We start from the raw sequence: 13,165 nt of genomic DNA, 5'->3' as shown, positions 1-13,165 counted from the left end.
TACCCTTATGCTGCCATCAGCTCCTCAGTAGATGTTGATTAGTGCATCTATTTCGTAAGATCCAGCTGAGGGTCTGGTGGTTTTCTCCGTGTTCTGGCATTGCCAGATTCCTGAGGTTAAATGAACCAATAGAGGACAATCATTGAGTGTCCTTCTGGGCCAGAGAAGGCCGTTTTGGATGCATGATGACTTATAATCATTGAAACCATTTCAGGCTTATGATACCTTACATTGCTGGTCATGTTTTGGCCTTTGAAACTTTTTTTTGGTTTCTGTGACATGCGCTTTTTACTTTTTATTACACAGAGTACTGGCTGGGAGGTAGGTAACTCCATTTTAGTTAGTAAAGAACACTAATAGATTTTTCAGATGACTCACGCCAACGCTTGCCCACATGTGCTAGTTGTGGGTATTTCTGTTGCTGTCTGCTGTTTAAACAATTCATTAACCAAAGAAATACCGATAAACCGATTGTGGTTGTAGTAGGAAATTCTTCATAAGAAGCTGTAGGTAGTGCATGGATGCTGATGTGTTCCACTAATGAGGTTCTTTGGTGAATGAGCCACTGTATCATCACTAGTTCGTTTTTATAATTTGTTTATATTTCTTTTCATCAGCATTGACACAGAATATCATCCCTTCATACCATATTTTCACCCCACCCACAGGGGTCGATTTAAGCAATAATGCTCAGAGGTACTGAAACACAAAACTGGTTTACTGCATGTGCAGACCACGTCTCAGAGAATAGACTGCTTCGTTCTGTTCATTTAAGAACAATCAGTTTGTTATGTAGCTGTTCATCTGGCAGTAAAATAGCTCGGTTGTGTTGACTGGAGTCAGTTTTGCTGCTTTCATTTTTGTAGAGGCTGTTTGCTCACATTTCTACAACACACACCATGAGAACCGCACATTTGGATTAAAAATAGACAAAGCAGTCAGCACACAGCAGAGCAAGTTTGATAACTCAGGCCCTGGTCTAGTCAACACAGTGGGTACATGGGCGTGGAGAAGTCTCAGAACACATTTTAAATGTTTTGTGAATGTGATGTTACATTATTTACTTAGACTTCAGCTGTCCAGTTTGTCTCTGCTCTTCTGTGAACCAGGCAACTCGGTACGGGCCATCTCACTCCAGGTTTCCACCACAGGAGAGGATTTAAGCCCACACTTACTGAACTGAAGTTCTTTTGCATTGTGTGACATAAATAATTTGGGCTGATGATGTCTGAACATCAGTTTTAATTCCGCCCTAGCAAGAAATGAAATTTAGTAGCTCAGAAATAAACCGTGACACTTAAGGGCTGGCCCTGGAAATTGTTTACTTGTTCCTGTGAAAAGTCCCAGCAGATGAGGCAGCACAGCAATCCAGACTACATGTTGTAGGAGTGTAAATGATACGTGTTCAATAGCCAACAAATGTGAAGGCCTGTGAGCATCTATTTTGGTTAGTCTGCCCCTAAATCGACCCCTGAAGAAATTCCTGTCATTGGTTATGATTCTAACATCACTCAGTCATGTTTTACTGCATGGTAAAAGACACCCATGGTTTCAGTTCTCGTCTGTCATCGTGCTCCTTCATTGCCACACTTTTTCTGATCTTTGTGCTTTGTAGCTTTCAGATTTGTTGCATGTTTTGCCCTTTTTCCTTATTTTAAATAATTTAATTGATGCTCACCCTTCTTTATTTTAAAGTTTATTTGCTGCCAATTTGCTGCTTGTTTGTTTTTTGGAATTTCCCTAATTAAATACTTTCTGTTTTCTCCTCTATCGCCCTGGTTGCTGACCCTCCTCCCCACTCTTACTATTGTCTGTTGTGGTAAGTTCCTACTTGTGGAAATTTTTTTTTTCCCCTTTCTCTTCCCCCCACCTTTTTGTTTTTTGTTTTACACTGTGGAAACCCCAGTTTCATTTTACCAAAGAGCTATGCCAACAGCAGGACCCTCTCTCATGTCACAAGTAGTATTGCCAACTACAAGCACTGAAGTGTCCTGAATCTGGCGCCAACACATTTCTGAGATCTGCTTAAACACGCCAAGTGGTGGGTTTTTCTGCTTGTGTGTTTGTTCATTGAATCAATGTTCAATTAATTATTTTTGTTTACTTTCCCGCTGGGAAAGTTGTTGGGAAAAATATTTTCATGCTATGCCATGAGAATTCAAAAATGCTTTTTAAAATATGCAGGGAGAGGTTGCCATCGAGTAGCAGAACTCCAGGAGCTGGTACTTTTGAAAAATCCATGTTGGAAGACTTGTAATAGTTGGCAACACTGCAAAGTACCTTGGGTTAAAATTGAGCAAGAAAATAACAGTGCTCAGTTTGGTAAAGATGGTTGGATTTTGGTTTCTGCGCAGTATGTATGAAGGAGTTACTTTTATTCCTGCATACTTCAGGTGGACTCTGCCTTCAGGCAGCTGCTTGCTGTGTTGGTCTTGGTGAAGAAAGCAGAGATCACTCTTCTGTCTGATGTTTTCAAATCTTGTTGGCAAAGCTTTTTGTGTGCGTGCAAGAGATAACTCTAAAACTTTATTCCCAGCAATTTTGAAAGGTATTTACCATGCATAATAACAAATCATGAACCTTCATAAATCATGGTGGCTGTTATCTGCTCTGCCAGTTCTGTGATGGCTATTCAGTGTTCACCTTCATTCTCTTCTCCTCCCAAAGACCTATTATTTTTCATAAAATAATAGGAGATAAAATGCTTTTAATAATTTCTCCCTCATGTCTGCATTTTTAGCTCTTTTCAGAAACAAGACCATGGAGTATTTTTAAGTTATTTGTTTTGTTTTCAGTACCGTGATTAGACAGACGTTGGTATTGGCTAAATTTCAAAGATCCTAGTACAGAGCCATCCCGTATTCTTAATGCCAGGCATGAAACTGAGCTCTCCTAATCTCAGAGGGCTGGCAACTACTGAGTGTCTGTGTGAGGTATGGAATGGCCCGTAGGTGTTCACTCTCCCAAAGGAGTTTGTTTCCATCCTGTTTCTTCCAGGTACAGATCCCCCAGCATGAGTCACATACATTTCATGGCTGATGGATCCAGACCTTTGTGGGCAGATGCTTCTGTCACATTAGAGGCTAACCAGTGCTCCTCACTGCTGGCTCTTCTCCCTGGGATCCTTATGATAACTGAGTTTCAGCAACTGGATTTATCAGGAGAAGCCAGTGCAGGTGGTCTTCATGATGATGAAATGAGTACTGAAGTTGGGAGCTGCCTTTGTATGGGGGCACTGAATTTCGCCAGGCTTCCATGCTGCTGCCATTCCTGGGACTTCCCAATGCCCCATTACTCTTATTTTATGTATATAGTAAATGCCACCAGAACTCCTTGTTAATTTATGCTGATCAACAGCATTTTCTTCCTCCCTCATTGTTATTTTTACAGCAACATAAATGAACACCACCTGGAACAAATAGCTGTCTGGGCAGATGTCCACGCAGGAGATGCTCGCCTTGTAGGGACCAGGTTCTGCAAATGCTTCATACCCTGAAAGTTACTCACCACGTAGGTAGGAAAAAGGACATGAATTAGAAGAGCAGCAGTGTGTCCTCCATCGCTGGGGCCTGCCCTGTGCCCATGGGTTGGGGCAGGATCCCACCAGCTTCCACACGGAGCATGCCCAGGCCCTGTGTAAGGTTTGAGGAACTGTTTCCTATGGCGGTTCCCCTTAGGCAGACGTGATGCTACCTTGGGAAGTGCTTTGAGCCTTGGAATCACAGTCTTCTGCCTATAACACTAGGATTGAATCAAAAAAAATAGCACAGGAAGCTGGAAATGCTGGGCATTGAGGGCTTTTAGCATAGATAATATTGTCCAAAACTATGGCTTTGAAAAGATAGTGATGCGTAAATTAAGGGTTCGGTAGGCTGCTCATTCCTGTGTGGATCCGGAGGGACGGGCACTGGAGAAAGACAGGGAGTCCAGAGAAATAGCAACCAGATGTTGCCAGATGGTACTTCCAATAAAACAGTCATAGTTTTGCAGCTGGGGGTCACACCCTGAGAGGTGCTTCTGGGGATGGCTGTGGTGTCACGAAACCCTGTAGTCTATGCTGGCAGGTGGAGCTGGATAAAAGCCCCTCTGGAGGAGGGATGCTCGGAGGGACGGGCTAGAGCAGGGGTCCAAGGAGCTGCCTGTGCCACATTAAACATATGAGCAACTCTTATATGTTTAGGTGCAGCTCCTTGTTTTCTTAAATCGGAGCATGTGTCTACACTTTTGCCAGAGCAGAGCCGATGAATTTGTACCTCTTGATGTCCCATAGTAAAGCCACGATGTGGCCTGCATGTATTAAGCGAGGCTGTTTGCTGGCTCTGGTCATTTCAGGCTTCACTTCCACTTCATCCCTGGGCATTGGTGAGCTTTACCCTCCTGAAGGCACTTGGGGCGAGCAGCAACCCTCGCCCCAAAAAGCCAACACCGCATCCTCCTGGCTATGCCTTGGGTGAGAGGAGCCGAGCTGTGCCCAGGCAGCTCAGGCATAAAGCCTCGGAGTTTCCTTCAGGCCACGGAGAAAGGTGGTGGCTTACCATCAGAGTGCTTTTTCCAGTCTCTGGAGTTTGCCTGAGGGTTTTTTTTTTTTAGTTTAGTTTGGCTTATTTATTTTTGCCTTCCATAGATCATGTTCACCATCACCACAAGAGATCAGTTTTGCCATAGCAAAATACTCAAAAAAAGCGTACACAGCAGCCAGGACATCTGTAAGTGCTGTTTGAAACCAAACACTAGCCCAGATTCAGAAACAATGAGTGTTATATACTACATCACACTTGCTCACGAGAGTAAAGGTGAACATTTTAGAGTTTCTTGCTGAAAGGCATTTCTGGTTTGTGCATGCAGCGTGAGTTTTTTTTTAACAAACCCAAAGGTGTCATTTATTTTTAAAGCGTTTTTCTTCTCTCTGTCCTAATCAGATTTTCTTTGTTACTTTTCCAGCAAAAATCTTTCTTGTTTCTCTACTTTTGTTGCATTTCTGGGCCAAATTCACCACTGGCTCCAGTGGAAGCAGGTACATGAGACAGTGAATTGCATCTGCTTTCACCAGGAGTGACTTTGGCCCTCTTTATTAGACATTAGTTACTAGAAGAGAACGTAACACCTTCCAGTTGACATGCTATTTAAAAAGCACTTGCGCGTGTGTGTGAGTGATCTGGACATTGACTTCGGCCCAATCCTGCAATTACTTGAGAGCGGATTATGGGGGCTCTGGTGGGGGTAATTTTCCGGGGTGTCTCTGTGCAATATCCTCCCTGTGTGCTGCAGGCTGTCAGCAGCTCGACTTCCCTGCCCCTGTGCCTGCAGGCTACGGACCAGGCTAAGGGGTGTCTGCCCAGGATTTGGAGAGCCTCAAATAATTACCCAAACGAAGGGACTTGCCTTTGACTATTCTTCAGAGACATCTGACACCTCCAGATTCCTCCTGGGGTGGGAAAAGTCATTGCAGGGTTGGGCTAATGGTCGTAACCGATCCATATAATTTCATGTTAGTTCATAATTTCATTGTGATGTTTGCTGCTAAATGCATTCATGCTGAGTTCCAGGTGTGTTTTTCTTTCCCTTCTTTCTTTCCATTTTTTTCCTTGTTTTTTTAATTTCTTTTTTTAATTTGCATAAATTTAGGAGCCTGCCTGCAGCCGTGCTTGGGGGTATGCATGTCCCCACACTGAAATAACCTCTTGTTTCTCCAAACCTAGGATGGAAAGAGGATGTTTGGCACCTACTTCCGTGTTGGTTTTTATGGAACTAAATTTGGAGACCTGGATGAGCAAGAGTTTGTTTACAAGGAACCCGCGATAACAAAGTTAGCTGAAATTTCCCATAGGCTCGAGGTGAGATGATTGTGGCTGACCTCAAATTCTGTCTGTGAGTTGCGGTTTAACTGTGTTGCATCAGTTATTTAAGAGCTGCATTGCAAAATTACAGGACGTAGCAGAAATAAAAATTGTTGGGCAAAACCAGCGCTGTGCCTCTTGGAGACTGATGCGAGGCTGAGCTTAGAGAAACAGTCCCTTGGGGAGACAGTTTGCAGAGCCCCATGCAGTGGCCGAGAGCTGGGCCTGATGTCTCCTGTCCTCTTGCCGGTGCCACCTCTGCAGAAGGCAGGAGGAATACAGGGAGAGGAGCCCCACAGGTTTTCCCTTATCTTGGGGCAAGTGCTGCAGACCTGCTACAATCGTTTGAGAGTTTGTGGCGTATCATACTGTGTTTGCATTTTTCTTGAGCTGCCTGATGTAAATGGGATGACCTGGGCTTGAAAAAATAGCTGAGACGCCTTTCAGGATCTGACTTCCAGAAAGTACTGCGTTTTGCTGTCATTTTGTTGCCTTCGCATCATCTTTCTCTACTCATAGAGACTGGGCCCTCTAAGGTGGCTGAATTTCAGAGCCCCTGAGGTGGGACATCGCAGGTCTGAAGTTTGTTTCAGCCGTGAACAAGCAAAGGCAACTCTGATTAGTCTAACTGGGGCTTGGATGCAGCTCCAGGTACCACCCAGTGATCATCTGTACCGCGTAACAGTTGATTTGGCCTGGTTTTGTGTCAACTAACCTGTGTCTAGACAATGTCCTAGCACAGTCTGGGGGACATCATGGGTCAGAGACTGTTCCCAGAAGGCATGGTGCACAGATGAGGCTATCCCCAGTGGGAGAGGAGGAGCGTTTAGCAGCATGGCTCTGGGCCGCACCACGCTATGTGTTCATAGGGCCAGAGGGCAGACCTGGCCCTATTTTATTTGCTAGAATAGATCTGATGTCACGTTGTTGCTCACAACAATTCAGCTGCTGTCACGTTGCGCTGAAAGGAGCAGCATTGTTTGAGGTTTAAGCACATGAAACTGAGTTCAGAATCTGGCCATTCACCCAGCCCAGCAGAGCTGTGCTCTGATTTCCAGGCAGATCCTGTATTGACTCCAGTTTTCAGTTGAGCTCACAGACACGCAGCGAGCTCAAATGGCTTGTTCAGAACCACGCAGCGTGTGTGTGTGCAGTTGGAAGGCTCCCGAGTTCGCCTGCCTTTCAGGGCATTAGGCTTGTTTTTTGCTGTTGCTCCTGGCATGCGACTGATTTAATTCTCTTCAGCAGATCACATTCAGCCCTGGCACAGCTACTGTTGAAGGCGTGCGGAGCTTCACCTCCTGTGAACATGCCTTTGTCTCTCCAACCCCCATCTCTCATGGCTGCATTTGATGTTTTCTTTCAATGCATTTGCTCTTGATTGTAGGGATTTTACGGAGAACGGTTTGGTGAAGATGTGCTTGAAGTGATTAAGGACTCAAATCCTGTGGACAAATGTAAACTAGATCCTAACAAGGTAAGAACATGAGTACAGGTTTAGAAGTAGAACAGGTCCTGAACGTATTCAAACATAATGGGACAAATCCTGCCCTGAATTTCACAAAGTAGGCAATGAAATCCATGTACAGAGGGTCTTGTGACTGCTTGGGATGAGAGTTGGGGAGAATCATCCCAGCAAAGGAATGCAGAATTAGCTATTTTATTCCCTGCCCTTATAGTGGTTGGTGGCAAGGGAGGAGACGAGAGGACAGCAGAGGCCCAGGCTGCATTTGCCTTTCTCTGTAGTCTCTGCTGAGTGCAACGAAGGAAGGGATTTTGCCATTCACTGGCCTCTGGCTTTTTTGCAGCTGCAGCATTTTGTCATTCTTGTGCCATGTCCTTTAAGCGTAGCAAAAATAACAGGATCGTGCCTAGGAAAGAAGACTGTGGCTTAGGGCAGGGCATTATCTGCAAGGAAAGGAAGAGCATGAGAGGAGAGGGGCAGTGAGCTGTATTTTATCCAGTCCAGAAACTGCTGAGCGGGGACCCCTAGTCCCTGTCAATCTGAGTGTGGTTTTTCTGGGTAAAGGCAAAAACCAGTCCTAGTTCTTCCAGAGGTGACTTCAAGATGAAAGAGAGCAAGCTGGGTTACTGCAGTGCTAAAAAGCAGGACACAGGAGTCAGCTCTTCTCCTCTGGCCCTGTGCCTCACTGTGCACACCTGGGTTCCTTCCTGCAGGCCTACATTCAGATAACCTACGTGGAGCCGTACTTTGACACGTACGAGATGAAGGACAGGATAACTTACTTCGACAAAAACTACAACTTGCGGCGTTTCATGTACTGCACGCCCTTCACGCTGGACGGCCGAGCTCATGGGGAGCTGCACGAGCAGTTCAAGCGCAAAACGATCCTGACGACATCCCACGCTTTCCCTTACATTAAAACGAGGATAAACGTCATTCACAAGGAGGAGGTGAGGCCTGTGCTGTCAGGGGCTTCCTGTGTTTGAAGGGAAATATTATACAAAACTAAAGGAAGTGGATGTTGCTGAAACTCATGCATAATGTACTATTGTACGTGTAGTTTAGTACCATGGCCGTGTCCTTTCACACCATCACATTAACACAGATGCACCCTCCTGGCTGTCGCTTTGCCTGCCTTTCCCCTCTCTGTTAAAGACACAGAAATTTGGCAGAGAGCGAGAGCAGAGAGCGCTGTCGTGAGCTGCTCTAGCTGCTCACTCCAGGGACTGTGCATGAGACTCCTGCATTTTGAGTTTAAGAATGCCTCATTCCTATTGAACTTCTCCCTGTTGCTATTCAACCTAAACTAAAACCAGACCGATTTAGTAATGTGGTATGTCCTGCCACCTCTTTCACCAGTGAGTCCGGATCACAGCAGCTGGTATATGTGGGGGCCCTTGAAGGGACCTTGGGGCTCCCTTCCACTCTGCCTTTGCTCAGTGTTGCAGCTGACTTGCATGGCGTCAGTGGCCCTGGGCCCCTGGACCTAGTGGGGTCCCGAGGCTTTATAGACACATGTATCCAATAGCTATGTTAGTTTTTCAAGGGTAGGTAGGAAGTGACGTGATCACTGGGACACGATGAAAAATGCTTAGGCACTGACATAGTGCTGTAACCCTGGGCAGTTGGTTGCAGTGACCGCAAAGGGACCAAGTCTGCCAGCTCAGAAGCAACCTCAGAAAGCTCTTGAGTACCCAGATGTAGAAACAAATATAAAAATCAAACTTTTTCTTAGTGTTCCTAAACCAAGACTGAGGCAATGCATTTCTGAAGTGCTTCTGTCCAGACTTGTCAGTCCTGTTGGTGTCCTCCACCACTTCAGTGTGCTATCCCAAAGTGACCTTCATGTTTCTCAAAGTCTGTGTCTGGCTGGCAGTCTCAGCCATAACAAGCATCCTCTATTCTGGCTACTTGCTTAGATCATTTTGACGCCCATTGAAGTTGCCATAGAGGACATGCAGAAGAAAACACAGGAATTAGCTTTTGCAACCCACCAAGACCCTGCGGACCCAAAGATGCTGCAGATGGTACTGCAAGGATCAGTAGGTACCACAGTAAATCAGGTGAGGATCGCTGTCCAAGTTGGGGACGCTGGGGTAGTACATATCACTCAGTACAGTGGATGCTCATCATTGGGCCTTATTACGAATTACCTTGGATTTTTTTCCACATTCAGTCTATGGGATGTGTTTAAGGTCACTGGTAGGTCTAGCCCAGGTGCTGTCAGTGACTTTGCCATTTGAGTCCTGAAAATGTGGTTAGATCTGGGAAGTGACTGAGAAGAGACAGCCTTCCCTCAGTTACCTGCTCCTTCCTGGCATTTGCAGTTGTTTCTGTCTGCTTCTCCTTTAAAAAAAAAAATAAATATTTTCCCTTTGGTTAGCCAGGCTTTGGTGGGTGGAAGTAGGATTGTGTCCTGTTGTGGTTTTTGAACAAAATGGAAAGCAAAACTAGTGAATGGAGAAAAATTGAGGAAAAACTGAGGGAGTATGAGTAAAGCTCTACTAATGCACAAGCTGGAAAAAAAATCAGCTGGAGTTTCAAGTTCTGGGTTGAGTTTGCAGTGCTGGCAAACAATTCCTTGGTTCCATCTGCATTGTTTAAACTTTGTCTTAGTTGCGACTTGAGCAAACTTTGTCAAAAGTCCTTATAAGAGAAAACAAATGTAGAATCTGTGCATTTTCTCACACTGTTTTCCAAAAGCAGAGTTTTATTTAAAACAAAAAAAAAGCCTAAAAGCGATTCAGTTGTCATGATGTTTAGTGATTTATGCCAGATTTACCAGCTGCAATTCTTCAAGATGCATTCTGTAAGGCAATGTTGCATTTTACGAATGTTTTGATGTGAAAGAAGTTTCTCCAGTGAGTGGATATGACAGACGGTTCCAAGAAACTTACTTTTTCTCTTCTTCTAAAGGGACCATTAGAAGTTGCACAAGTTTTCTTGTCTGAAATACCCAATGATCCAAAGCTCTTCAGACATCATAACAAACTACGGCTCTGTTTCAAAGATTTCACAAAAAGGTATGGAGTATTGTCTTCAAACTGCCTGCCAGATGCAGTTATTACTACCACATCAAACAGGAACACGTCCAATAACACGGGGTATCTGGAGAGAGGGGTATTCGTGTTCTAACTCCATCTGTCCAGTTTCCGTATGCAGCTATATTCCTCAGCTGCCCAGTTGGTTCCCTGTTTCTCTGGTGCTGCTGGTCCATGACTTAAGGGGCTGAAGTCATTTGGCTTTGCTGTTTATCAGGAATGTATTAGTGATCATGGTTCAGTTGTGAACAAGTGTTCCTGTTTCAGAAAACACAACTAGCCACGCTGGCACAAATGAACTCACAGCTTGGCAGGGTCAGGAGAAACTGCTGGATTGGCCAGATTTACTTTCCTTCTGAAGTGAATTTCTCCAAACAGAGTGGAAGCGTGCTGGCAGAATTCTCTCAAGAAATGTGCTGGTTGCTCCACTTGCCTCTTGAGTAATGCAAACTACAGTCTCAGTTCAGCATCTCTTGCAAGCATCTAGAAATTAAAAAAAAAGAAAATTGAAATAAAAATGTTCCAAGCGCATAGATCTAGTGGCAACATAGTTTTCCCATAGGTAATAAATGGTATTGATGATACAGGTCTTTTCATACCCTTTGTTTAAATTACATCTTTGCAAGTAGAAGAGTTCCTGATGAACTCTCGGTCTGCTATTTATTGATCTTTCCTGAGGAGAGCAGTGGATGTATCCATCTTTAAATCCTCTTGGACTGGAAGTGGCTATGTGGAGATCAGCTTTTCATTTCTCTTCAAGGAGGATAAACGTAACTGGAGAGTAAATTAAAATAAAAAAGGAGTTGTCACTCTGGAAGTGAAATATGGAAACTGGAAATATGACACCCTCTCCTTTCCCTGTGGACACCAAGCGGTTTAGCCAAGTCTTTATTACTCAAAAGACAAGATAGAGAAGGATTTTATGTGTCATCCTAGAGGAACAGAATGAATCTTTTTGTACTATTAGATTAACAAGTCTGTAGCAAGCAGGTCCTTTTTTATGTCCCCAAGTTTCACAGGCTTTTGTTTTCTAGATGCGAAGATGCTCTGCGCAAGAACAAGAGCCTGATCGGTCCAGACCAAAAGGAGTATCAACGAGAACTTGAAAGGAATTATCACCGGTTAAAGGAAGCTCTCCAGCCTTTGATAAATAGGAAGATCCCACAGTTGTATAAGGCAGTGCTGCCGGTCACTTGCCACAGGTGGATATTTGATTTTACTCTTTCAGCAGAGATAAGGAGGGTGTAAAACTGGGGACTGGGGGTGTCTTATCTTCCTGGTGAACCTGTGACATCTACTTGTTTTCAATTATGGCTCTTTTGGCTGAGTCCATCCCTTTACCCTTCTGTCCTGACTTCAGAGCACATCCCCTTCCCAGCAGTTATGGTAGGTGGTGTGTGCAGTCGTTCCTTTTGTTCCTGATCTATGACAATTTTTTTTTTTTTTTTTCATCCTGCATCCCATTCTTTTTAGATTCAAAACCACCCTCAGTGTGGCAGGACTTTGACACTTGTTTGTTCCCAGTGAAACTGGGATGAGGAGCTCCAGGGGCAGGCAGGGTGGAAAAATAGTTGGTGTCTTCCGTAGTGGAAGACCGCTAAGCTGGAGTCCAGGCTTTTTGTTCGTCTGCAGTGAGACTGAACATAAAAATCCCACTGGGAATGTATGAAGCAGGTCAGAGCCCGTAGCCCTGTAATCCCCTGGCACCAGCTGCGGCTGAACAGGGGAACTTTGGGTACACAAAGTTTCTAACAAGGCTTTGGCTCCCAGAATAGAGGCAAAAGTGTTTCCTAGCAGGTACCCTCCACATAATCTTTGGTTTGACAACGCCTGTTGTGTCCCCTGTCAGCAAGGTAGGCTAACGCAAGACTGCCTTGGCCTCACACCAGTGAGCGGGGTGTGGTTTTTTTTCTGGAAGGCACTTTGTTAGCACCGAGCAGGACGGTGATGGTACTTTTAATGACAGACCCTTTAGCTGATTTGTGTGAATGTGGACTTCAGCTCATGTCCGTGCCATTGGTTTAGGAGAATACAGCCCTTGTTTTGAACCTCTCCTCATGTAACTGTTCTTCAGAGGTAAAGAGCAATGGGGAACATAAAAGATGTTGTGAAAAGAGAAACTTGGCAAAATTACACTATAAAAAGGGCAAGCCTTAGTGCTGGATGAAGAAGGAAATGAGTGTTCCCAGCTCAGACAGCTGTGCTTAGCAATGTTTCTGTAGCTGAATTAGGTGTGTTTTTCTGTCTGCTGAATACTGCAGAGAGGTGGCCTTCCCTCATTACTCAGGTTCATGATGTTTTAAGCTCTCCCCAGATCATGTACTATGTGCTAGGTGTTCTCTGCTGGAGTGGGTTTTCAGTAGCTGGGGATGGTGGGAGTACCAGTGCTTCCCTCCCCACCCAGGTGGGAACCTCACAAGCTCTTTTGTCATGGTAATCATTTTCAAATCTCGAGAAATTCAGCCTGTGCAGGGAGTCTAATACAGGTATTCCAGGCAAATTCCACTTGGAGATTTATTTGAAAGACTTAGATAAGATTTTAGTAGCGCAGATGGTTTGTGCTGCTTCTCTGCGTACACATGAATTCAACTTTCTGTCAGCTTTCATGTTGGTAAACCTTGGGCAGTTGAATGATCCCAGATACAGACTCAAAACCAATTCATTTGAAAAGCAATGAGTTAATGTCAGTGGACTTAATTTTTGTAGTAGCCAGCTGTAGAAAATACTGGAAATCAAGTACAGAATCGTTCATCTGACAAGGCTTCTTACTTCATCATGGAAAATATGAGCTCATCATTGTATTTTCTCTCCCTCAGAGACTC

At 44.6% G+C, this 13,165-nt stretch overlaps 1 protein-coding gene across 1 annotated transcript in view; it reads left to right on the top strand.

The window, feature by feature from the left end:
• DOCK7 (dedicator of cytokinesis 7) overlaps positions 1–13,165 on the top strand; it is a 106,763-nt gene that overhangs the window by 93,064 nt on the left and 534 nt on the right. The window contains 7 exon segments of the mRNA XM_009696952.1: positions 307–321; positions 5,709–5,834; positions 7,225–7,314; positions 8,016–8,252; positions 9,222–9,365; positions 10,219–10,325; positions 11,378–11,553. Coding sequence (XP_009695254.1) covers positions 307–321; positions 5,709–5,834; positions 7,225–7,314; positions 8,016–8,252; positions 9,222–9,365; positions 10,219–10,325; positions 11,378–11,553 — 895 coding nt within the window.

Source organism: Cariama cristata, unplaced genomic scaffold (genome assembly GCF_000690535.1).
Source record: "Cariama cristata isolate BGI_N322 unplaced genomic scaffold, ASM69053v1 scaffold14953, whole genome shotgun sequence".
Lineage (NCBI taxonomy): Eukaryota > Metazoa > Chordata > Aves > Cariamiformes > Cariamidae > Cariama > Cariama cristata.
The sequence above is the reverse complement of the archived record's forward strand: the minus strand, read 5'-3'. Positions and strand labels throughout refer to the sequence as shown.